The following is a 27,621-nucleotide window of genomic DNA, read 5'->3' on the forward strand; positions in this document are numbered from 1 at the left end:
TAGGTGAACTGGCTTCAGCAGAGGGTTGGACTAGATGATCTCCGGAGGTCCCTTCCAACCCCGACCATTCTGCAACTCTGTGATTAGCTGCTTCTGCAGTTTTGAAGGTTTTCAAAACTGCACTCGCTCAGGGAAAGCACCGCTCGTACAGCTGCCCAGTTCGTGCTCCAAAGGAGTCTGCAGCTTGGGACACTGCTGTTAAGAATAAAGATATGGGGTGGGAAAAAGGGAGACATGAACATTTACTCTACAACTTGCTCCTTGTGACTGTCAGTGGAAAGAAAAGCCACCTAGCACACTGTCTTAGCTTCATATAGATAACATATTTATTGAAAATCTGCTTCACCAACAACGGTGAAATCATGACCAAAAATTACAAAATGTCCTGGTAGTTGGCTTTATAAAAATAAACTGCAGGAGTATGCCTCACTGATTTGTACTGGTATCTCTCATCCTCTCCCTCCTTTAATTGCGTATGTTATACTCTTCAGCATAATATCATTCTAGAAAATTGCATTCCATCCAAAAAAATGCACTTGTTTTTCCTTAGCAGAGGTCCTTAAAGTGACTTTTCCCCCCGCCCTCCCCAACAATAAATATAGAAAATAGCCTCTAAACAAATAGATTTTAGTTTGGTCAGCTTAAAAAAAAAGTCCATTTTCCCCCTCTTGGGATATGTAGTGACTAAGCAGCCATTTCAACAGTATTCAAGTCTTTGGTGGCTTTGGCTGCTTAAAGCTGCAGTTTTATGTACAGATGATCAACTGAGGTCCTTTTATTTTCTTTCTCTCTCCAGAAACCAAAGACTATGAGATGATGTCAGGTGCAAGTTACTATTACGATCAGTGCCGTGTTTGCTGCACCTTCACTGGGAGCGATCGATCACCCAGGAAAGCAACCAGTAAAAGGAAGTCATCTTTGGCAAGCGAGACCTTTCACACAGAAGGTGTCTTTGGTGGATGAACCTGTTGCATAAGCTGTGGTCGTTTCACTCGTGGTTTCCGTCTCTTTGGCCTGCTCTTCGCTTTGTTGATCTGCACCACAAAGAACGCCAGAACCACCATGGCACCAAGAAAAGCAAAGACCGGAATAGTCTGTCCTACATCCTGGTTGTACCGGCCAGGCATTATACCTAGAAAGGCAAAGAGGTTTGGAAGCTCTTATAGTAACCACACGAGCTACGATGTCTTTACAGTGTTAATGCCACCTACCAAAATGATCCAACAGTAATTTTTGTTCAAAGGCTTTCGCTATTAGTAAGCTATTAATAAGATCACATTTCAGACAGGAAGATCAGGGTGGTGAGACACTGGCACAGGCTGCCCAGAGCAGCAGTGGATGCCCCATCCCTGGAAGCGTTCAAGGCCAGGCTGGACTGGGCTTGGAGCGACCTGGTCTAGGGGAAGGTGTCCCTGCTCTTTGCAGGGGGAGTTAGGACTAAGTGTCTTTAAGGTCCCTTCCAGCCCAAACCATTCTCTGATTCTGTATGATTCTACAATTAACAACTGCAGACTGACAGGCAAAACCAAGATGGGATACTAACATTATAGAAAAGCACCAGCATTTCCACTTTGACCTACTTGGGCACATGAAAGTGTTGTTGCAGGGGAGATGTGGGTTACAATCTGCTGTAGACAAGAGATGTAAATGCTTGACCATAATTTTACCACTAAGTAATTTCTATAAATCACACCAAACCCTGATACCACGAGGAAAGTGATTTTGTCCTTGCTCCAGAGACACCGTGCATACACACAGTGAGGTCAAGCTGTAGAATCAAACCCTTTGTTTTTACAGGCGTCTTTTGGTCTAGCAGCTCAGTCTGGGAGAAGTGCATGCATGAGGCTTTCAAACAACTTCCACCTGGGCCTGCAGTGCCAAGCTCGTGCAGAACAGCCCACTATTAGACTGAAAGCTGTTTCAAGTGTTCTACATCATTTGTTAGTGTAACACCTTGCCCAAGGCACCATTCAGACAAACTCTTCTGGACTCCGCTTTTGTGCACTGACACAAAGAATTTTACTTAGCAGGAGGTAACCAGCCACAGCTCCCAAGGACTGGGACTGCTGCTGACACCCATCACTCTGAACGGCACCAAAACAAACCCCAACTACCCACCAAAACCTCCTTCTCCATCTGTCACGCATGCTTTCTTCTGAATAGACTCTTCATATGCAAAAACATTTCCTTCAGGCTTCACCAGTCAGCTTGTACAACATAGCCCTACTATTATTTGCATGTTTTTCACAACTGAAAATAAACATGTAGCCTTTCTTCCGGTTGCACTGTGTTTCATTGTTAATACTTTTTTTCCCCAAAGCCTATACAACAAGCAAAGCAGAAGAGCGACTTTCAAACTTTCAATATTTACCTCCAGGAATGTCCCATGCTCCACTTTCTCCAGGGGACAATGGTCTCACTTGGGGTCTGTTCTGTCGAAAACTGGGCAGAGCCACTTTATCAAGGTCAATTGACAGTAACTTTTGATGTTTCCAAAGGTTGCTAGAAGAAATTTAAAGACAGAGGTGTTTGCTCACACTCTAGTAATGCAAGGAATTTTGTAGAAACATAGTGAAAGCGACAGCTGGAACCTACACATTAACTCACTAATTTGGACCCCAATGATAATTCGATCGTTTTTTAGGTTCTGCAGTTTGCAGATCTCCAAAGTTAAATTCAGAAGCCACAGGGACATACTCAGACTGGCAACTATTAACTAACTCTCATTCTTGCAGTCTACCAAAAGTAACCATGCGCAGCTCAGCAGACAAGCATGGGCTATACGCTGGTGTGTTTTCCTTCAAGCAACTGACAAATGATACAACAGAAGGCAGAGTTAGGTCAGCTGTTCAAGAAGCTGCTTCAGAAAACTATTTCAAAGGCATGCAGTGACAATGGATTTAAGCAGGACTGTTCACTCTAAGTTGGGATCAACTCAATCACAACAGTGAGTTGACTTCTGAAGCTGTTTTTTAAATCCCCTAGTTTCATAGCGTAGCTATAAGGCGAGCCAGGATTAGGCACTGAAGAGGCATAACTCATTCCTCTTTGCAATCCCGTATTTCTCCAGGAAAGGCACTCCAGCTGTCCCTTTCAAAAGCAGAAGAAACAATTTTTCAGCTGAACTCAAAAGCAAGGCTTCTTGTGCAACTGTCAGCCAGACATATACTAACCTGGGGGCAGTTTCATTCAAAGGCTGTGGTTTGGCCCAGGACAGGTGAGGACAAGCAGGAAGGGACCGGGGTTTAGGGTCTCCTAAGTGAGCCTCGAGCACCTTTGAGTATCGATGCAAATGGTTACCTGCAACTCACAGCAGAGGCACACTGGGTTACCAAAAGACTAGCAGGATAAATGTTGCCAACATCTGCCTCTGGCTAAACAGTGCTGTGGTAACATCATGAGCTCTTTACAGTAACGGCAACTCGTAGCTAAATCTCAGAATTAACCAAAGGGCACCTTACAAAACAGTAAGGCTGTGCACCTACATCAGTGGGTAATTCAAGTTTTGCTGGTAGCACACCAGACAAGATTGAAAGCTTTATACATGCTCTGCAGCTAGTAACTAGAATGCTCCCTAGAAGAACCAGGCATCTGAAAATCACTCCATGAAGAGAACATTTTCTTTAGTCAAATCACAACTAGATCGTAACAAACCCCCACAGTAAGTGCTCTTTTCTAGTAAAACAAAACACTGTAAAGCTCATACCAAACGAGCCTTAATTTTTATACCTCAAGGGGCCTGCCTGAGTATTCCTAAATGCCACCCAGACACCCCCTCCGTTGTGGGCTCTGCTTGGTAATTAAAGCCCTCACCTTCCATCCGCTCCGGGAGAGAGTAGCCTGCTCCTGACGGAGGTCGCTGCCTGTTTTCAGAATGGCTGAGACTTGGCGGTGTCACCCCGTAAGAAGTGTACTGCAGGAGGGAATCCAGGAGCCAAAAGCAATCTGTGGATTTCATAGCCCCAAGCCCCCAGAGAAGATATGCATTATGCCACATTTCAAATGGCTTATCTTTCTGTTAAGAAGTCTGTGATGACATTCAGAAGTACCATCAGTTTTTCTGGCTCTCGATTCTTTCCTTCTGAGGTTCTAGGCCCAATTTCAGCAAGATGCAACCTCCAACACACCCCCCAAATCCCCCACCCAATATATAGACACAGAAATAATCTGTTCACTCTTAAAATATCTTGAGTACCAAATCAGGCTGTTTTGGGGAGCAGGACAAAAAACAACAGGTATCAAATGTGGGAATTCCAGCCTGTGCAAGGCCATCCAAGTCCCTGCAAAAATTATGAGGGTTTTTTGGTGTGGAAACACAGGAAGCTCTGAGCTTCTGATACCATTTTTAAGAGGAAAACTGAGAACCAACTGTTTTTTTGAAAGGACAAAATAGATACCTTGCAAAGAAAAGTAAGAACAAGGTAGTGTCTTCAGTGGAAAGTTATAACTCATTTGCTTTCCCAAGCTCAAAGAAACATAAATGAAGGGGAAAGGTTCTGGCTTTATCCCAGCAGCACCTACAGCAGCTGTGGTACAGACCAGGCTGGGAATCAATGTCGCAATATACCTGACTGTGGGTTTCCTTTGCACTTCAACAGCACATGAACCCTTGCTTTGATTCTCTCCTGAATTATGACAACCTTAATCCAGAGCTACACCTAACGAACAAGCAGTCCAGCTATTAACGCCACAATTCTCTAAAACTTCCATTTGCAAGAGTAGGACAATCCCTTATCAGGTATTTCCACCACACAGCAAACTTTTTCTCAGAACTTCTCCTCCCAGAAACAGTTGGCTGGGAATGGGAATTAATCTTCATAATCCTGGTGTCCCTTAAGCCCCCACCTTTGATTTTTAAAGAGGTCAATCAGATTTTAAGGATTTATATTCACAAATGTTAGGAATTTACCTCAGTTAAAGCCACCGATGTCTCTGCAGGAGACACAGCTCCCGGTTCACAATTTAAAAGCTAATTTTAAAGGATTTCTTTAGAGCCTTCCACTTTTTCTTGCTTCACAGGTCACACTGAATTTAACAGCATTAGGGATGTCACAAAGCGTTGTTTTCTATCGCTTAATTCAAAGCTACGTATCTTCTCTTAAATTACGTGCTTTCAATAACCTACAGCAAGCACGTAAGGCACTGACATGTCAGTGCTACAGCAACCCACTGGAAGCCACCCAAAGACAGATAAAGAGAAACTGGAGAACTTTCAAAGAAAAAGAAAATGTTTGGGAGAGAAAGAAATAAGCTACAGATAGAAAGCTCCCTTAGGCAGTAAGTTTCTTTAAATTTAAATAGATTAGGCAAGGGAGGGATTACATAACCTAGTATTTTAAAATATCGGTGACAAAAGCTTAAAAAACTATAAACGTACTTTTCATCACAAGAGGAAAATTCAGGCTGAACATCACATTCAGTAGAAATACAGAAGACAACCTCACACACTGGAGTGTCGTCGGCCTCTTGAGCCACAGATACACCAGCTTGTGTTTTACATGTCATGAGAAACCAAATCAATCTCTTAAAAATGCAGAAAGCCAGACCAGACAAAAGTGTTAGAAAAAAGGTTTTCTAAGGACCAACAACAGTGTGTAGGCAGAAGGAATGGCTTCTCTGGGAGTCACAGAAACTCCATGCACATGCTGCTCACACGCGCACTACCCAGAATTACAAACACTTTGAACCCAAACAGAAATTCCTGCTTTCTGACTGACACATTTACGCCAGCTGGTTTGTGTCAAAGTAGAACTTGAAACTAGTAGTCCACAACCAAAATGTTGAACACTACCATAAATCCTCACAGGAAACATTGCAAAGGGAAGAAGGCAAACATTGCAAGGGAACAAGGTAAACATTGCAAAGGGAACGAGGCACACTGACGGGCAAACTCAAAAGATAAAATCTATTGTACTACATAAACATTCTGAAAATGCAACTGGGCAAAAAAAAGTGAAGGGACCCCCTAACTGACTCTTCACAATTTCAAATCAAACATGCTTTCTGGAAACAAAACCATCCCAAAGAAGCAAAAAAACCCCAACAAACAAACCCCACCCTGCAAAAAATCCACCCCAAAACCAGCCCAGAAAGCTTGTGGAATGAAAGATAGGCAAGGGGCCCTATCGGAGGGGGAGGGGGAATGGTCAGATCTATCAGAGGGCTATCTTGTGGGGCAGTCTTTTGCTGAAACTGTGATTAACTGTTGGGAATATTTAGAGAGTCCCTAGAAAACAGACTTCTGATGGGAGCTGTAAAAATCCCACAGTTCAGTTGTTAGCTTAGGACAGTAACTCTTCCTCCATGTCAAAGTTTACACACCTTTCTGTCGATGGCTGTCATCCAAGCAATTAGAATCACCGTACAAAACTATTCTGCCACCACCTTCAGAAGGAACTTGGTAAAGTCCCAAAATAGGGACATTTTCAATTACAGCGGTCTCCTGTTTTAAAACTTCAAGACCTAAAGCAAAGCACAAATAAATTTAATAGCCTGCAAAGCGTCAACATCAATTTACCTGAAAGTCAGTACAGCCTACAGTGCAAACTTACAAATGCAGCTATGCCACTCTTCATGTCACACATTTATGAAATATGTTTTCAAAACCCCCACGTTGTTACAATAATGAAACTGCTCCAAGACCCTGATTGTGAAGTTTCCTACCGATATTAATGTTTTCCTTTGTTGGAGAAGCAGAAAGACCTCACAGCCTAGATTATCTTCAACATGAATGAAAGCTTGAATGAAAAATCCTAGTATTTTCAGCAACAGATTTAAAATCAAAACGTTCTGCCTTACAAATCACTTTACGTTGGTTTAGCCCTGCAGAATGCTGCAGGACACAGTAACTTAAGATCAGTCATCACAGTGCACACTGTTCTTCGTCAACTTTGCTGCCGTGCCTACCTATTCCTACAAGAAAATCTACTATGGAACTAACAAAAGAGAATAGAGACATTATGTGAAACACAACATCTGTCTCTTTGTAAGCAGCAGCTGCAAAACTGATTAAACCTGTGGTTCAGGGGAAGCCCATTTTAAAGACTGCTGGGCTTACATGTCTCTGGAATTCTGCAGTTAGTAGTTACCCTTGCACTTTGTGTGTTCAGCTTTCAATTCAGGAACAGAGAAAAGTATTGTTTAGTAAGGATACTTATGCCAAAAAGGAAAAAAAACCCAACCCAAACCAAAAACTCACGTGATTTTTCTCACCTCCCCCTGCTCCTCTCCCCCTTAACCTTTGGCAAATTTTACTCCCTCCTCATCCCAGCTGCTCTTTGAACTGGCGTGCAGAGCCAGTTTTCAGTACATCCAGCCCTGTCCTGGTTCTCATCCTACTGCAGAATAATTTTTGAAGGAGTGTCATTTAAAGGCCTGCCTTCAAAAGCCCTGCAAGTACCAAATAATAAACTGGCAATCTAAAATACATGTTTGTTGTTTGTGAGATATTAAAATCATAACTGAGATAACTGATGGACAGTAAAGATGAAAAAAGCATAGGAACCTTCCCATGAACAGATATGTGCAGCAAAACCCAGAGTAGACCTGGCTAGAAACCTGCCATTTGTATCTTATAAATCCATCCAATCATTTTATCTCCTGTGGACTGAAAGCTCTAACAAACAGCAGGAGGGAAAACACCCCAATTCATGAAGGAACTAAAATGAAAGCTTTTTTTAGGCTAAAGGTTTCCCACCTCTAACACCCATTTAAAAAAACAAAACAAGACAAATTTCAAATGCTAAGTACTTAGTCTCTTTTACTTGAGACACTGCCTTTACACAGCGGAAGCAAAACACAGAGTTCTTTTGCTTCATGAGTTGCAATGAAAAGAATTCAACAGAAAAAAGCAGGTCTAGCAGGCTACTTGTCAAATTGACACATTCTCTCTCTCTTTCTCTCTCACACATAAGGAAATGCCTAAGTCATCAGCATATAGCGTTCCAGAGGTAATTGTCTTTCCTCCAAAAGGCTCACATGGAAAATTTCTCCCCTAGGTAATCATATCTATTGCACAATGAACTTGCTGATCTTTTCCGGCAGCTGCTGAGTTATATCAGTTATATACACGTGCTTCTGCCCACACAGCCAAACCTTCCTCACCGATATACACAGGCCTGACCTACAACATGCTAACAGCTCTGGTCATTTAGTCCTACATAGCACTTCCTAAAGGCTCATAAAAAGCATTTAAAAAAAAAAAAAAAAAAAAAAAGGCCTGTTGCTATTACAAATCTGAATTACCACCTCACAAGTGAAAAGATATGATAAAGCTAAAGAGAATGGCTATGCACAGAGAATAGATGGCTCAAGCATTGGCTTCCTGTGTGCCTAGAATTTTTCCTTATGAGAATCTAGCGGGTGATATTTTGTCGACCAAAATTTTCCTTACCTGTATCCTTAGATCACCACAGCTACCACAACACTCACACCAAATTTGGCAACGATTAGGGGATGTATTTCAGTAGCAGTTGAAATTCGTGAAAAACATGGACAAGTAACACCATTATGACACACTCCCCTCCCCTCTAAAGATGCATGACACACATACATGCGGATGTGTTTACGTAGAGCAAACACAATAAAAGACTGCACATATACACCTGGACATTGCTGTACTATGTCAAAATTGTACACAGAGTCACACTGCAGCTGCCTGTTAGGCATCCAACTACATGCTCTAGGCAAAATGAAAAAACACTTACTCCATCAATGTATTTTTAAATCATTGTTTTTACACCTTTAGACTTTAGAACTTTGCATGTGCACCTACTCCAAAGTTCTGCTTACAACACAGAAAAAAAGACAAGGAAGTGCGTACCTTGATCCTTAAAAGTCTGTGCAATGACAATGCCATCTTCTGGAAACTTTGCAATACTGCAGCCTGATGCGTAGTTCACTGAAAGACGTCACAAAAGTGCAGTTTAGACTAAAAATTACGTTCCTTCCCTTCCCACCATATTTCAGTGAGCTGTTAACACAAGCGCAGAAGAAAACATTCCCAGGAACATCACTCTGAACTCGCACATTTTGACCAATGTATGTATTCACAGAGAAGATGCTTCAAAGAACAGCTTTTGCATGTCCACCTTTACATACTATTGTCAAACCTTTCCGTTTAGGAGACTGACCTGATCATCTTTAAACTGAAAAGCTTAATCAAATGCTATGAGAAATGCATAATGAGAAATTTCACACTAACAGGCATCACCTATACTACAGAGAACCTGTCTCCTTCAATCCATGCTGGTGAGCATACACAGCCCTCAGTGCTGTTGCCTTCCCTTTTTACACACACTTTCTGAATGAACCAGTCAGAAAACAGAGACTTGGAAGCAAAGCATGAAAACATCAAAGGACTGGGGCAGATAAAAAGAAAGAAGGGCTAGACCTAGAAAGTCAGAAAACAGTAAGGTCATCACAGACCTGTGGCCTAACCACAAAGTCTGAACTTGAAACCAATCAAACATCTTCATTTCAGGGGGAACAATTAAAAAGATTGCAAGAACAGGAATTCACAAAACATCTCAGGATGTTACGATGCATGTCTAAACTGGTGTATTCCACGGAAAATGTCCATACCCATTTTCTTCCTCCAAAATTTAAAATTTCCAAGTAATTGCAAAATTAAAACCAAAGGCTTTAATGTAGTCTACGAAGGAAGTAATCATTTAAGCATGCTTGTGAGACTCTTTTCCCTGAATTTGAGTAGTTCCCTTGACTCTGACTCAATCTCATTCTCAAAGAAAACTACTTTCCCCAAACAACACGCTGTAGCCTGCACAGGCAATGATTCCAGTACTCACTTTCATGATTTGCCATGGTAAAATCACCTTCATACAGCCCATCACTAAAGGCCATATTCCAGACAGAAAGCAGATCATTGAGAGCTGGGATATTAGCACCTCCAGTATCAGGCATCCACCACTGTCTGTAAAAATTACAGCATAACACGGTTTATTAGTATACAGAATATACTACTAGAGTTTGCATAATGAAAGTCAGGTGGCTTCCCACATGCAGACTTTTTCAAAGTCACTTAAAGAACTACATCTCAAAGACTTATTTAACTCCGGGGCGCGTGAGCAGCCATCTCTCTTTGACACCAATGCTTTTGAACAAATAGTAATACTAATGTGAAGTTCTCAGTGCATTTCAGTTCCATGGAAAACTTCAGTTTGCTAGAAAGAAATTCAGTCTTATCCTCTTTGTTTGGCTAAGTGAGGCAAAACTGACAGTCATGTAATTTGCTTCTCATTTTTTCTAAGGAAGCAAAATGTTACTTGCTCACAAACAGCAAAACAGATCCTCCTGGCTTATCAGTAATACAAAACAGGCTGACAACTACAGTAATTATGAGGGTCTCTACCACCACTCATGATACTGGTGTATTTTCTTTTTATACAATATACTGGAATGACTTCAATAATTGGTGTACAACCTGGTAATACTGTTTGCAATGCACACTTTCCTTCTGCTCCCTGAAAGTGAAAATGCATGCGTTTTCCTTTGCTTGTCAGTCTCCAATTTGTAACTACTTTTCATTGCAAATATTTTTCTTGGCTTAAAAAGAAGATTACATTACCAAATGAGCCTTCGCAATCACGATGAAATAGGTAGCTATTCTCCTTAAGCTGCAACTTAACATAAATATTGCTCTTCAGGTATTCCCTTCTTACAAGCAGCATGGGAGTGATGAAGTACAGCATATTACATTTGGGATTTTTAGCGTAATATGTGCATAAAATGGCAATTCTATGGCACTTTATCCCCCAAAGAACTGACACAAATCAATACCTTGTGTTTTCATCATAAAACTTGACTTTTCTCATCACGGATGTGTTGTACCAGTCACTGAACACAATAAGTGAAAGTCCATTATCAACATCCCTCCTCAGTTTGGTGATCTCTTCAGGAAAATACTCCTCCTCACTGTCCACCATCAGTAAAGTCCCTGTGTGTAAAAGCAAAAACAAGAGTTCACCAGGCTGTTCACTGTAACGTTATCGCTATTCACACAACCTCTGCAAAAGTCAACACAAGCACACATTTTGCACAATATCTGGTCCACATGCCCTGCTCTGGCAGCTCATTACAGAAGGCGCATTTAAGGACGGGAAATACCAGACAATTCAGTTTACAAACATATCCAAAAATGAGTTTGGCAGCACAGTATGCTTTTTAAGGGTGTTAATTCTGACTCATGCTTGTGTGGTCTCATGAACTGAATGCCCGCATACATCAGGTGTATATTTTGCAGTTTGGTCTCACCCAAATACTCCATAAACTGAGCCAGTGTCTGGCAGAAGAGGACAATCAGGAGACTGACTGCTGACCCAAACTGAAGTGCTAGTGTAGATGCACCCTACTCATAAGGTTTTTTCACTATTCCAATTCTAAAGGCTACTCTGCTCACTTACTGCAGATTTGCAGGCCAGGTAGACAACAATTACTCTGAAACTTTGTTTGCTTCAGACTTGAAAACTACAGCCACATTTTAGAAGACCTGACTGAAGTGCCACCGCCACCTTCATATAATCCTCACCCACTCCTGTGAACAAGCACAACTTTCTCTGCATCACTGAGAAGCACAACCAGAAAAATATACTTCTATTCCCCAAAAACATATTTATGCTTTCAGATGGCTTCTAAATATCAAGTCATTTTGCTTCTTCACTTTCTGATTGCCCAGAGAGGCAGTGGAATTTCCATCTTCAAAGAGAATGCAAATCCTGACAGGCTGATATCCTGAGCAATCCAATAAACCACTGACTCTGGCCCTGTGTCTCACAGTCCCTTGCAACCAGGCCAATTCCACAAGTCCAGGCAGCCTGTTTGGCAAGCCTTCTGATGAAAGATCCTGTAGAAAGCATGTTAATGACACAGACAATGGGACAAAGTGCACCCTCACCAAGTTTGTCAACAATACAAGCTAGGGAGAAGTGGTAGATCACTGCATTTTTCACCCCTCACTTCTTCCCATTGAAGACATTTTGAAAGCCCCACAAACTACTAAGCAAACAAGGTGCAATATAATGGTGAATCAGAGGACAGAGAAGTCCCCTAATGCTGCACTCTATCAACTACAAAACCAGTGGTCTCAGAAAATAAATTATTTTGCTACTTTTGTAAGCGCTACCATTTCTGTATCGAGTTGCTCACTCACTGAACTCAAAAAGCAACAGTGAGGTATTTATTGAAGAATCAAGGTAAACAAAAGATTACTGCTGACAACATTTCCAGAAATAGAAAACTGTCAGAATGCACACTCACTTCGCAGGCCACTGAAGAACATCGCAGCCCAAAAGAAAAGAGGGTCTTGTTGCAGCATGTCATGGTTAAATATAGGGGCAGGCTGGAGCAGAAAAGAGCATGGGCTGCCTGGCAAATCTATCAAGTCTCTTTCCTGATGAGAAGAAACCAGCCACATACTGCTTTGCTATCACATACGACTGAATGGAATGCTTTCCCCACTTTTATCTGTCTACAGATATCAACGTTTTAAAATGCCATTGCTGAGGGAAAAGACAACCAGAATGGACACTTGATTTTAGTCTGCTCTTCACATCATGCTTCATTTTGCATTTTGACTGTGTCAAAATCTTTTGGCAAATACAGTTCTGTCTTTGTGGGACTGAATACAGAGGAGTTGTTAACCCACTCAGAGGCGGGCTTTCCCTCTCATTTTTCCCTTGTAAAAATAGAAAACTGCACTACTTCTTCTAGCCCTCCAAGCAAGCTTCTGCATCAACACAACTAAGTATCAGCATATAAATACACCCACTGTTATAATATTGTTCTATCATTAGATTTTTTTTCTTTGCATCCCCACATTACTGGTCTTCCAAAAACCAGGCCGTTTTAGGAGGAAGTTAACAGAATGGAGAACAAGGCAACTAACTCACGCTTACCATACTGGCTTGCATCAAAACATGTAAATGGGGAACCAAGTACTTCAACAAAATACCCCATGCTCCTTAGGTGCTGGTACATGTCTCTGAAGTTTGTGTGGATATGATCACCGTTCCTTAGGAAAAGAGAAAAGTGTTGAAGACATTTAAATCCAGCATGCAGAAACCTGATTTAGAGTCTCTCATTATAGATTACTTTCTAGTTTCCTTTCTAAAAGGTCAATTTTTTTCAAATGATAATTTGTAGTTTTCCAACCACCACCACCTCTTTGCAAACTCTTCTCAAATGACACTGGTTCCAAGTGCTACAGAGAAGAGTTAGTTACACAGACAAAGCTAGAGATTGAGCACATCCTTACAAAGCACAATTTTTGCATGTTTGCATCATGGTTGCATCGCATCACAGAGAAACACTACTGCATTAAGAAGAGATGTTCTTCACAGGACCTCCTCCTCCTCGCAAAAGAGCCAATAAGAGCAGTTTTAACTACTAACTTGAAGAAGCACCCAGGACCACCTGTAAATAATTGCTGAAACTCAGTGGAGGGTTCCTGTCCATTTGCCATATCTGTATGCTCCAAGCAGCTTTCCAAAAGCCTGTGTCTTGGTCACTGACCCGATTAATCCTCACTTATACACTGCTGTGTGATTCTTCCTATGGATGCTTTCCCTCGCCACCTATGACAGACAACAGGACAGCCAAGCCTCTCCCTGCTTTGAAGACACCCTTCCTCAACAGACTTCTTTAGCACTCAATCTTTCAAATTTCTCATGGTTTTTTTGACAAGTGAATACTGGAACAGCTAAGAAAACACTCCTCTTAACTTTATGGGAGAAATCAGGGCAGAAAAGAAAAATGCTACACTTCAAAAGCCAAACAAAAAAATCTCAGTGTCTTACATGTGTATTTTAAAAGCTTTTCACTTCATGTGAGTAAAACCATACAGCACAAAAAAAATCCTGCACCAAAAGCATGCAGAGTCCAAGAGCTATTCATGGATTTCTTAGAAAAGATAATCCCATGCCACACTGGAAAAGGCCAGAGCTCTCTGGCATTCATTAAAGTTATCCCATATCATTAACACACAATCAAGAAATACTGATTTAATAGAACCTGAGATAAATACCAATCTAATGGATCATTCTTCATCCTCAAATTATCCCTGGGGAAGTATCCTGGTGGATAACGGAGATTATGATATTGATCCCAAAGGACTCGCTTACTACGAGGTGGAGTAGGAATAATCTTCACTTTTATTGGAAGCTTCACCGTTGAAGTCTGCTCTGCACCGTTCTTAGACTGAAGGACAGAACAAACTACAGTGAAATCCTTTTCCCCCCAACAGGAACACTCACCAGTTAACTGCGGATTGTAAAAAAAAACCCAAAAAATGGAGGTATCCAATCTACTTTTAGTCACCAGTACCAGCTCTGGATGACTTTTGCCTTAAATCACTGTAGTATTCTTTCTGCAGTCAACAGATTATATTTATGCTCAGAATATAAAATACTTCAAATACATTACAACTGTGATTTGGTTCAATTGTTCAAAACCTTAAAAAACTTCTCAGCAACAGTTACGCAGGTTCTAAAAGAAACATATTTAAGCAATCTTTTTCAAAATACGTTACTTGAACTTCAAAATAAACAAATGAAATTAAAAAAAATCAGTCTCAAAGAGAGGTTTTCTGATTCTAAAGCATGACCAATTCACAGGTTAATCCTGCTCTCAGCTATAAAGATCACTATTTGTACTCTTCAATTTCCTGACCCCAATCTAACTTATGCTTCAAATGACAGGACCAGAACCACCCATTAAGAAGGAGGTATTTGTGTATTAGGCAGCAATTTTGAATAATTAACACAGAAAACCAGAAATGCACAGAACTTACTTCATTTTCTGCAGGGGATGACACTGTGATCATAACATGACCTTGAGCAATGCCTTCCCATGATGCTGCTTTCTTTGCTACAGAGATGGAAATTGCTAAGTATCCAGACCAAGGCCACAACACAGGGGAATATGAGAAAGCCACTTCAATATTATCCCCATTTTGGGGGAGATAAGGTTGCCAGTCTGGCTGTGAAATGAAGAATAAATAACATTGGTAAAACAGTATTTGCAGTCACTAACTTTTGCATACATAGCCCTGTTCCTCTGCACAAAGAAATAATAAACCTTAGCTTTTTCTGAATATTATGCCAAATTTTAAAATGTCCACAAAGCCCAAGGGGTTGGTGGTGTGTCAGTGAATCAGCCTAATCATGACAGCCTCACTGATCCAGATAAAGTATAGGCTTTTCAGAGGCAGGACTCTCTAAGAAGCTATCTGAATAGCACGCTGCTTAAGTGCACATATTTTAATGTTTTGGGGTTCTGTGAAAAATTTATTGGTAAGAACACAAAATTTCCTTCTGGTAACGAAGAGAGCTAATGCTATGACAGACACAAGCAATTTACATCAGTGTATCTGAGTATTACCACAAGCTAATGGTGTTGGATAAGAGCTTCAATGCCCTTTAATGTAAGCTTAAATCTAAAACAGACCTCAGGATTCACACTAAAATATTGAAATTAATCTCATTTACATTGGCTAGAGTTTTGGGATGGGTGTTTTACTTAACTTGTATCAATTCCCAAATCTGTTCTACATTTAAACTTACTTAAAGCAAAAAAAAAAAAAATTAAAAAATAAAAACCTCTCTAGTCAACCAACATGCTCAACATCCCTGGTGTTTTGCTGCAGACCTTGATAAATCAGTACCTTCAGGTCGTTTAGACCCATGGAAGAGACAAGATTTATGACGTCAGGATTCTTTACTGAGATTGCTGATGCTCCAGACAAAAAAAAAAACCCAAACAAAAAACCCAACAACAAAAAAACGACGAGGAAACCCTATGCCGCAAGATTCTAAATGCTATCAAAGAATATAAAGAAATCTCCTAAGCACCTGTCAATCCAAGCTATTTTTTACAAAGACAAAACACTACACATCCGGGAAACCAATGCATTGCTTGAAAACTTGTAGACAGTTCAAGTTGACAAATCTCATCAATCTGGGTGTATCCTTTAAAAATCAAACATTTTGGATCTCTTGCTCTCAGCAGTAAGAAATCAGATTTGTTCTATGAAATTCATAGCTAAAATAGTGTTTTCTGGGAAGCTTTCAGCAACATTAGCAGTCAGGACTTGGCAGAGTGTTAAGTCTTACCTTGTCTACAATTCTCCCAGTGACTCCCATACCATTAAGGATAGTAACATTAACAATGGTTGGCATCCCTCCATAATATATGGGCTGAGAACAATATGGCCACATGTAGGGACATTCCGTCAAGTCAATATAGCTTGGACTCAAACTACAGCAGGATGGAGGAGGTAGAATTGAAAAAAAAAGAAAATAAAAAAAATAATCAGTAAGCAGAGGAGCATAAGAACATGCCACTACACATAACTACGAAAAAATTACAGATAAGACAGGCCAGTCATAATTACTCTACCAAGGTCTCACTTGCTTCCCAAATCCGCCCCAAAATCTTCTTCCCTCCCCATTTATTTTTTTATTATTTTAGGTTTTATGAAAAGATTTTTACACACACACACAAAAAAACTTTTCAGCACAGTGAGAATGCTCTTCTCAGAAGTTAAATTTTAAGTGTTTTTCCATTGTGTTGTAGATTACATTATTCGTAACATCTGAGGCTAGAAGAGAAAGTCAATTTACCTCTCATAGACACTTCAATCCCTACACTGCTATAATTTAGGCTTTTCACCCATTCTCTTGTCAAAATTCATGCTTCAGGGTTACGTAAGATCTGTGCAAGTTCTCTTTGTTGCATAAGCATAGATTGCTCAACTGAGTTACACATGCAACACCTGCTCTCTTAAAAGACATACAGCAGATTATAGTGCATCATTGATTAATTAAGGATTAAAATTAACCTGGCCTGTGGTTTATAGCTGTTGAGGATCTGATAAGCTCTCAGAAGATCCAACTTGCCATGTCCTTGTTCAAACATGTTGACTCCAGGAAGTCTACGTGCTGATGCAATAAGTGCCTGCTTCATACTAGCTGGATTCACCATTTCACGCTTCTGAACTGTGCTGAAACGGGAAACAAGAGATCACATTAGGCAGCCTTTATCCAACTTTCTAGCTAGTCCTGTTTACCATTCGGCCTTAACAGTCATTTGATTTAAGGAAAGTAAAAATCAGTTTGCTGTGAGTAATGTCTTCTATTCATATTTGTTATTACTCGATTTCTCACTGGAACAGCTGAAGAAGAGTGACAAGCTTCTGACACATTTATCTTAAAAACTAGTATTACATGCATTTTTCTCCTTAGAATGCTCCATGCCTAGCAGTCTTTACAATCAGGGCAGTATCTTTATATGCTAAATAAAATACTTTGAAAAATCAAAGCCTCTGTAACTGGAAACTTACATCTTTCGCAATGTGGCTCTTCTGAGGGACAAAAATAGCTTTGTTGTTCAGAGAAAAATGCACCATTTTATGGAGAAATTATGATGATGACTTTACATTTTTGGCGTGTTTCTCAAATAAAAGTTAACCTCATCCTTATATAGTAGCAATGACAAACGCAAAGTACAGACTTGCAACTCCCACCTCTCTTTCAAGTTCTTCAGTATGCAACAGATGACTTATGCAACTGGGTAACAGCCATAAACCCCTGAAACCTATAAAATTTACAAGGATTTAGATAATTATCTGCTACAGGTGCCTACTTTGAGCAGCTGCTTTTCTACAATAAAACTGACAGAAGCTCAGCCATTCAAAATGATTTAAAAAATATCACAAAATTATAGTACTGCTCTCCCTAGTTAAATTTTCAAAGATGTAACTATTATTCAGAACAGTTCTCAAGTTTTTCCCAGAAAACCTACAGCTTGTCAGACAAGGTACTGTCTCAGGCAGAAGAACTGTGATTTTATCCTCCAAGTTTGTTTTCCTACATGTAAACACAATTTACTCTTATTTGGTGGGCTCCTTTATAATGACCCTCCTGCATCAGCATCCTTTTAGAGTGTCTTATTTAAGACTTACCTCACTAACAAAGTAACAGCACCTGCCACCACAGGAGATGCTACACTTGTCCCAGAGAGCGAGCGGCATCCACCTTTCATACCAGAACCTCTCACTCCAGAGCCGTAAGTAACAATATCAGGCTTCACTCTACCATAACCTCCAGGCAGCTCCTGCAAAAGAAAACAACTGCGTTATTGCCCTGATACACAACGAAGACTGGTTGCTTCATTTGGGCATTTAAACCAACTGCAGGTCATTTAGAAGTAAAATTATCAACTAAATTAGCCAAATCTCAGCACCAAAGAACAGCAAGTAACACCTAAAGGAGGACTCAAGTTCTCAATGTTTCAACATTAACATTACTGCCAATTACTGTACTATCTATGCTAAGCATAAAACCACTCACAAAATGATAACCACATTGCTACTTTGCTAATGAATGACATGCAGCATGTAACAGTCCCCTTAAGATCACAGTGCAGTCTCATCTGAAATCATGTGCACAGTACCCATCACCTCAGTTCAACAGGCAAGTAAGTGCAATGTTACATGTAGTACCTGTAAATCCTAGGATTTTTAAGCTAAAGGAAGCACAAAAGCAGGCCTTCATTTTTCCAGATTTCACCAGACAGGCAAGTCCTCACCGTAAGCCAAAAGGTACTGGATGTTTTACAGGTACATCAAGAATGTCAATAGTTGTCAAAATTAATAATGAGAAACCCTGCAACGAACATTAAGCTTCTTGCTTAAAGACTTAAAAACTCTAACTGTTCCGATCTTTGATGAAATGGTTACTCCCCCAACACATACCATCTGCACAGCATTATCCCTTCAAAAAAGGCTGCCTTTCCAAGGCCCTTATTTTGGCTGCAAATGTGGCTGGCCACAGTCAAAATATCTTACCCAAGTGGTCATTCCCCTAGATGAAAAGCGAGCTATATTATCTTCAAAGTCAATGCCACCTACTCCAATCACATCCATCTGGTCAGCAGGGTTATTGAGAGTCCTAGAACAAGTTGGGAGATAGAAAGACAAAAAAAATAACAAAAACCACCAAACCAAACAAGACACAGTCATAAGTTTATCCTGATAACAGACACACTGCCATCAGATTTTTGTCAGATGCTCTTTGTAACCTCCACAGAAACAAATTTTGGTCCTACCTGATACAGTTATTCTTTACAAGCAGAGCAACTTTTTCAGGCAGTTAGCAATGCAGTAACTAACTCAGTAACTACCAAACCATGTATCTTGAAGACAAAACAAAATATATTTTTAGGCATTTATTTTAGAAATATATCACACATCATTCTGGCCTGATCCCTTCTATATTCCTTAAGCCCTAAGCCCAAGTACCCAAAGCTGTCTGCTCACACTAACAGGGAAATGCCAGCTGGAAGTCCTGCCATTCTTCTACTGACTTTCCACTGTTCTCAGCGAAAAAAATTTAGCTAAGTACTTCACAAATTGCTGTACTACAGCAGCAAGTGATAAAGACATGGGAAGTGTTTAACTGGAGCCACTTTCTATAAACGGATTGCAGAGAAAAAGGAGTAGGGAAAACTTTCTGACCAAGCACAACTACTTCCAGAAATATATAATAACATGTTTGCTTTTCTTTGAAGTGGTCACTGAAACTTACCCATACAAAGGGCCATCATTGCCAATAGCAGAGACCATGATAACATTGTTGGCCGTCAATTCCCATACCTACAAAAAATAGAAGTTTACAATAAGGCTGTGCCACCAAAAAAACTTTTCCAACAAACATACATTCCATGGGATCTGACATAAGCAAACAATTAGTCCAACCTCTCTTTCTTACTGAGACTTATAAAATACATCTCACTGTATTAAGCTCCAAACTTTCTTAAGATTATGTGACCAATAACCCTGCCTCAACAGCAACACTGCTGATCGTATGTATTTAGGTTACACCAAAGGAAGAACTCTTATCCGTAACAAAGGATTCCAGATGCCAAAGTCAAGGTATTCTGAATCCTCTCCAGTAATAATCTGGGAGAGTAGTGAAGTCACTGTCAAACTACATTTCAATGCAGGTCATCATTAAAAAAAAAAGGAAAAAAAGAGGACAAGAGGAAAAAGAAAAGAAAAAAGCAAAAAAAAGAAAAAAGAAAAAAAAAAAGCTATGCATCAAATCCCTTAACTAGTCCTTACAAAGAAAGATTTTATCCTTTTTTAAAATGCAAGTAAATTAATTTGCTTAGTGCTTTTGAAGGATGGATCAACAATTCAGGGAATCAGGCATTTACAAAGACAAAAACTTAATTCCATCTTATCCTGAAACAAAACACATACTTAAATCAACTACCTGTACTTTTTACCTATTTGTTCTTAAACAATTTGCTGCTGAATACATGCTGTACATATTTTTACCATGAAATAAGTTAACCATGCAGAGATTTAAAAAACAAAAGCCGGGGGGCGGGGGCTGTCAGTTAAGCGTCTTCTATCATGGGCCCACTTCGTTGCCTGCTTGGGAATCAAACTTTCTAGCAGTACATACAGTATTTGGTAAAAGGGCATGCTTCCATAGCTCTGTGAATATCTGGGTTGTGTTTGGGGTCTTTTAAAATAATTTCTTAAATATATTCCTAAAAGCCTGTACACTGTATAAAATTTCTCTCATGTAAATGAAATTCCACAGAAACTGTCATCAGCAGCAGAACCTATCAGCAGCTGTGGCAAAGAAGTAGCTCTGCAAGTCCAGTGTTTGTGTGAGGGATATAAAAACCACCACGACCGCTTTATTTCCTCATACGAACTTTGTCAACGAATGGATGATCCATGAAGTCCGGCCCACCAATACTTAGATTCAATACATCTATCTTCTTTAAAATTGCATAATTAAAGGCATCCAGAAACCAAGATGTATATGAGACCTATGGAAGAAAGAGGGGAAAGCAAGCCATCATTGGAACATCCAGTGAGTCCACGACAATACAGACTTCAGATTGATAGAAGAAACACCACCAAAATAAAGCATAAAAGTGATAATGGTTTCCTGGTATTTCTAGTGCTCAGTACATTTGAGTGGTTGCTCCAGCAGTAAGCAGATCAGACTTCCACACATTATTTCTGAAAAATACACCAGATTTGGAAACTGTAAGACATCCTGTAGTATCTTACAAGTAGAAAGATGTATCCTTCTCACTGATCAAAGAAAATACATCAACATTTACAAGTACTGCAAATATTCCCAAAGGAAAGGATTAATACAGCATTAATCTAGAGAGCAGAAATTGAAACAGATGTAAAATAGCTACCTGGTTATTGGTGAACACTCTAAAAATGTGCAGCTCTGCATTTGGAGCAAATCCCTGGCATTCTCTCATGCTGGCTATCACACCTGCTACAAAAGTCCCATGGCCTAAACCTATCACATGGAGAAGGAAACAAAATAAAGATGCTGGAAGACAAATCATTTCATTGTCAAGGAACTGTACTGTTAAACACCACCTATACCAAAAATCACATCAATCTAACAGACTTTACAACAAACCACAAACACCGGGTTCAGTCCTAGTCTTTGTAAATCATATTTTGCTGCTGGGTTCAGTGGGATTAAATTCCCAGCACTGTGTAGGCAGACAACCAGCTGATGAAACTCGATGACACACTCTCCAGTCCATCCACTCCTGATTGCTACCAGTGAAATCAAGAGCCCCACAATCATGAGAAAAAAGTTACTTTGGGAAATGCAAGTCACGAGGCCAACGTATTTTTACGCAAATTTCTTTTTTGATTTTTATCCTGGTTCTGCAAGAACCATATTTTAAGGATGAACAATGAAACACGAAAACACATTTTCTTCTCTTCTTAAACAATAATTTTAGCTTTTGCTTTATTGGACTGTCCACATTGTATTTCTGTATTCCAAATCTGCCTGTCCAGCAATCATCTGGGCACAGAAATAACAGAAAAGCAAAACTACCAAAAGCAGGTGCTGCAAAGCAAAGAAATACTATACATGACAGAACTACGGAGGCACACACAGGACTGAGCAAGATATGCATATACCTCAAAATTTAAGGGGATTAAATTGCCAACTGACTGACTCAGACAGTATGAAGTTAATTAAAGCATACAGTCAGGGCAAGTTAAGGTCAACATAAGAAAAAGGAACCCAAACATACTGCAGAAAATACAAAAGTTCTTTGGAATGTTGATGGGCATGAGCCAGCACAGCATTTCTTGATGAAAATGATATAGGTTAGAAAAACTTTACAGGAAGGTGCCAAAACTCTGATTAGTTTAGGAATGCACAGTACAGAAGGAAAATCCTCTCCCTCGTAAGTATGGAAATTTGTATGCACTGTGAAACAGCAGAATACATAAAATGGAATAGGAAAGAAACAGCTTTGTGGGGTTTGCTCTGACCTCCACCTACTCTGACAATGTATTTATGCCTGCATAATGTCTTCATGCTCTGACATTTTTCAAATGTTACCATGAAACACCACAAATGATTAAAAAGAGTCTTATGCAACACCCTCCCAGAACCTTAATACTTTGTTGAATTTGGTAGGCATACTAAGTGCTCAGAACACTGCAAAACTAAGCTTAAAATCTCAAGATACACTGTTTCAACAGATGTTAGCACAATAGCAGCAACAGCAGTTTTACAACGGAAAACAGAACACACCAGTATCCATAACAGTTGGACCAGGTGCACAGTAACTCACCGTCATCCAAGGTCCTCTCGTTCGTCCAGTTTGTTCTCTCCTTTACATTTTTGAAATGTGGATGTTTCTCACTCAGACCAGTGTCAAACACCGCTACTCTTACACCAGCACCTATAATAGAAAAGCATCGCTTTTTCTGATTCAGCTTCTTAGCAAATCTATCCAGTCAAAGAGAACTTTTATTTACTGTAGCATGCAATTCACAAGCTCAGTAAGTTCTAGATCTCAAACAACACTCACACTCCAATTCAGAAATTCAGCCATAGATCATAAATATGCCCAACTTCTCGTGAGAACAGTATACACACACAGAAGAGCACTCTGTGAGTATACAACGTAACTCCAAACAAATAATTTCTCAATCTTTCCAGAACCAGCACCCAGTAAGAGATTAATTTAGCCTCTCCTTACACTTCTCTTGTTTTTCAAAGAAGGTAATTGTTCTAAGCCAACAGACAAAAGCATACCTGTGTAACCCATCTGCCAGAGGACGTCTGCCTGCAAGGTCTGAGCAACCTGGCGAGGGATAGCTCTCAGCAAACGCCTGCTTGAGTGTCGACCTGTTGCATGCCAGAAGCCAGAACCTAAAGAAAGACTTGCTCTTCTCAAGGGACGAGATGACTGCCATTTTTGAGTCCATCTGGTTTCATTGCAGTGCAACGTTGGATCAGCTGTGTAGGATCAGGATGAAGAAAAGAAAGTAACGGTATGAGGAAAACCACAGAAGATTAGATTTTTATGCAAATATGCACATCATATTGTTATAACAAAAGTTTTAGACAAATTTTCTCTAATCAAAATCAGTAAAAGCTTCTGTTTTATCTACTAGGGATACGGTGGTCCATAGTCTCAGGTGACTGACCGCTACAGAAGAAATGTTTCTACGCTGTAGAAGGGAATGCTTTAGCAAAGGTATGACAAGACCCTGATAATTTTATAGGCCAAGGAACAGATTTCTGTAAATTAAGTAAAAACTGTAGGGCACTTCTCATTTGTCTAATGCTAAGCTGATGGTCTAAAACAAGGCTAAGAATACTTTTCTAAAGCGTATCTCATGCAGGAAATTACTTACACTCCGAATACTTGAGTGATCGGAAGACCTTACGTTGAGGTGTTACACGCTTGATGTTTGGATGATCTTCCAGTGTCAATACTCCATCTTTCTGTTTCTCATTGATCTGAATAACTTCAAAATCACTAGGATAGTCACTGGCTGGGTTGTTGCGAGGTACAATCCTCCAGTTCTCAATATCACTACTCTTTAGTGCACTTGAAATAAATTTACTTCTAGCTTTAGCTGTGAAGTATCCATTAAAAGCCACAATATACTCTGGAACAAGAGCACAATTTATCAGAACTGATGTTTAAGCAGCATACTCATGCACTGACTTTGTAAAAGTCCGAATATTTCTTTCGTTCTTTATCCAGAACAAATAATCAGAATTTGAGGCACATTTTTATTGCTTTTAGAAACCTGCAGTTTATTTCTGCACTACATAATGCTTTTATTTTGTTTTTTCCCCCACCAAGAATCCTGCAAAATACAACAAAAACCTTTGAAAGGAAGGTAGAATTGTAGGTATCATGGAAAGGTGAAACGATGTAGGGAGGGCAGGAAAGAGGTAATGGACTTACTGTTATGTCACATCCAGCAGTACAAACCGCTTGATATGACAGTTCAACATGCTTCTTGACATGTACAATTTAAAGAATCTAGCTTCTACGCGGTATTGAGTTTTAGTGCAAATTACTGACACCAACTACAACACGCACAGAGAACGAAGCTGGTCCCAACAGTCCAGTCCTCCGTCTACAGTGCTGATTCTGAGTGGACTTCAGCACACACCGCCACGGTCACCACAGTAAGCCTTTGGCTAACTGCGCACAGAAACGTCGCTACTGTCACCCTGCCTGTAAGCACCCAGGCACATGCACAGCTTCACTGTGAGAATACTACGGGTACCTGAGGCAACAAGTGGATGCAGGGTCAAGGCATCCTACTGCTATCCTTTGCCATCCCAGCAGCGGTATCTTTGCCATTCATATGCTCTCTTCACAATTATCTTTGCAATTTTTCCATGCACGTATTATCACTTCCAAACTTTTTCTTGAACAAACTCTCAAGAGACTTCTTGCCTTTCTCACCCCTTCAAGGCCCACCTGCGGTTATATTTCATAAGAGACTCAACCACACCACCGGCTGAGTTGAAACAAACTGCTACTAAACAGGTCAAAGTGACCAGACTTGCCCACCTGAGCCTTCACACTTCATTTTCACTCTTAACATCCTCTTTATTTCCCCCTCTCTTCCTTCTCTCGTTTTTTGACTCTTATTTCCAGTTAAACCAAGAACCTTTGAAAAAAAATGTTTCTCTTTTTGCACGCAGAGAATTTAGTAGATGATGTGCTTCTACAGAAACTCTAAATGTTATGATTGCACAAACGCCACAAATCAGTAAGATACACTTGAACTTCACAGGGATTATTTTTTTTTTACTGCTGAACTCTTTTTATTACCGTGCTCCACGACTGTTGAAGTGAATTCCACTTTCAAAGTAAGGCGAGAACATCCAGGACATATATGAGCCTCCTGAGAGGAATTCCCTAGTCTGGTACCGAAGTGTTTTTTGCCACAGAGTAAAATAACAACCAGAACAAACCAGATGTTTGCAAACTTCATGGTCAAAGAAGAAAATGGTTTCATTCCAAAAATTCCATATATTCAAATCACAATTTTCTTCTTTACAAACTAGTTCATTTTTGTTTCGGTAAATGTTGTTTTCACTGTGCTGATCAACTGGATATTCTTAAAGCTGTGTCCAAAATAAGTAGAGATTTCATGGTCTTTTGAGGTAAAGCCTAGTAAACAGGCTCATTTCTTTCTACGCTTTTTCTCCATTTTGTATTAAAGGATTCGGTCACTCAGAATGTGGTAGTTGAGTCCTGTACTCCATTTCTGATGGCAAAGTTAACTCCCTAGAAGAATTAGCAAAGCTGATTGCAAGCCAATCTGTAAGGCAGAGTAATACAGAAAATAATTAGATTCATGTTTGTGCAACTGTATAGCCTGAAAATCACAAAAGATACACAACTTTGGCAGTTAGTATTAGAAATAATATGGAGTCAGTTGTTCGTATGTTTCATTTAGTAATTCTTCACCAAGGTTCAAGTTTCTTCCCTGCTTGCACCAGAGCACGGGTGGAACACTTGGCTATTAACCTGACTATAGAACACACAATGATGACAACCAAATTTGAGCACTCTTTGTGTAAGCGGAGCAAAGAAAACAAAACAACGTGCCAGCTGCAGGGCAAGGAAAAAGTGCAAAATAAAATATTAACATCATTTTTTAAGTGCCCATGAGCACTTAAAAAAGCACGGTGTTCTTTTCCAATCAGAAATGTGGCAAATAGAAATTCTGCTGAAGTACACCATTTTACACAAGGAGAATGGGCTTCAAACTCTGTACTAAGGCCTGGTAAGGATAAAAGACACTACAGGAAGCAAACCTGCAGTCCCTGTGCTTGAAAGAGAAAAAACAGCATGAAGAAAAAAAAAAAAAAAAAAAAAAGTCTAATTTTTTCAAGGTGCAATATGGCACCTGAGAAAATAAGGGCTGGGGTTACAGATGCAATAATGTGAAGTTAAAGCAAAGCGCTGGAAGTGTTTTTCACATGGAAGAGAAGCCTCTTCCCTTTATGTTCCAAGGTGCAGGAAGCATTTGAGAAAAATTACATTGTTAGTCTTTTTTTAAATTCAAAACATTTAACCAGCAACTGATAGACAAAAGGCCATCAAAAGGGAAGTGAAGAAAAACATGTCTATGTCTAGTCTGCCACCCTGCCTGGAGAAGCAAAGCAGAACGGTATGTTGCTGCAGTGACCAGGACTGAAAAGCAGGAGCCTTATTCTGGGATTCACACTATTTGGCAGGACGAGGGCTGACCTCACAGCACAACAGAGCAAATCCAGCCTGCGTGTGACAGCTGTCCGTTTTTATCGAGCTTTATTTAGAATTCTCAACTATTTCCTTGAAACGGGGATAGAATTCCCCTCCATTTCTATCTGACTGACTATGCCATGCCAGACTGGACTGTTTGTGGTTACAAAGTGCCTCTGAACTGGACCCAGTTCCAACACATTGATTCCTCAACCTTGGCTGAGCTTTGCCTGCCTTACACTTCGTTGCCTTATAACCCCTACAGCAATAAATAAAAATTTAAAAGCGCAACGACACGAATGAGCAAAATAAGCATCTTAGGGCTGTTTTATAAGACAGTAATAATACAGCCTGTATGCAACATGAGAGACGCCAAGAGGAAAGGAAAACCACGCTCACAACCTTATTCTGTTTGGGACCTTTGCGGCGTGGAGGTGGCCAGGGCCGGCACTCGGCAGCCCGCCCGTCCCCTGGCACGGCCGCCCCTGTGTACCCCAAAGCGGCTCAGGGGGCGCGGAGGAGCCGCCCCCTCAGGGAGCGCCGCCCGTGCCACCCCCGCCGCGCCACAGCCAGCGACCGAGCCCCCCGCCCGCCACCGCGGGGCGGCAGCGCGGCCCCGGCGCGGTTAAAGCCCCGGCGGGAGCCGGCAGACGCCGTGCGGGCCCGCGCCGCCGCTCGCAGCCCGCCCCTCGGCCTGGGGAGGCTGGAGGGGTGCGGGCAGGGCCCCGCGCGGCAGCCCCAGGGACGAGGGGGAGCCAACACCGGGAACGGCGACCGGCTGCTGCAGGCCCGGGCGCTGCCCGCCCCGCTCCGCGTCCTCCCGAGCCCACGCACGGAAGCGGCGCGGCAGGCGCGGCGGCAGCACCGGCAGGACCACCATCCCACCACCCTCCCCCGCCCGCCGCGCTCACCGTGCCGCCACCGCCGCCCCTGGGCCTGCCGCCGCCATTTTGTGCGCTGTTTATCACGGCGCTCTCGCGAGAGCCCCGTGCCGGGGGCGGGGCCATGCGCGGTGCACCG

The 27,621-nt window shown here is 40.9% G+C and overlaps 1 protein-coding gene across 1 annotated transcript; it reads right to left on the reverse strand.

Moving 5' to 3' along the window:
• Nucleotides 1-303: 303 nt before the first annotated feature.
• Nucleotides 304-27,619, reverse strand: MBTPS1 (membrane bound transcription factor peptidase, site 1). Its single transcript, XM_040614894.1, has 23 exons — nucleotides 27,513-27,619; nucleotides 25,180-25,672; nucleotides 23,735-23,992; nucleotides 23,130-23,333; nucleotides 22,663-22,773; nucleotides 21,244-21,353; nucleotides 20,743-20,859; nucleotides 19,599-19,666; nucleotides 18,860-18,962; nucleotides 17,975-18,126; nucleotides 16,853-17,014; nucleotides 16,125-16,269; nucleotides 14,804-14,992; nucleotides 14,039-14,211; nucleotides 12,912-13,027; nucleotides 10,798-10,954; nucleotides 9,807-9,931; nucleotides 8,822-8,899; nucleotides 6,322-6,462; nucleotides 3,814-3,945; nucleotides 3,174-3,300; nucleotides 2,372-2,502; nucleotides 304-1,132 (listed from the first exon to the last, which is right to left on the reverse strand). The coding sequence occupies exons 2-23, from the start codon at nucleotides 25,364-25,366 to the stop codon at nucleotides 936-938; spliced, it is 3,183 nt and encodes a 1,060-aa protein (XP_040470828.1). The 5' UTR covers nucleotides 25,367-25,672; nucleotides 27,513-27,619; the 3' UTR covers nucleotides 304-935.
• Between the last annotated feature and the right edge of the window lie 2 nt (nucleotides 27,620-27,621).

The sequence above is a fragment of the Falco naumanni genome, chromosome 15, assembly GCF_017639655.2.
Source record: "Falco naumanni isolate bFalNau1 chromosome 15, bFalNau1.pat, whole genome shotgun sequence".
In the NCBI taxonomy this organism is placed as follows: Eukaryota; Metazoa; Chordata; class Aves; order Falconiformes; family Falconidae; genus Falco; species Falco naumanni.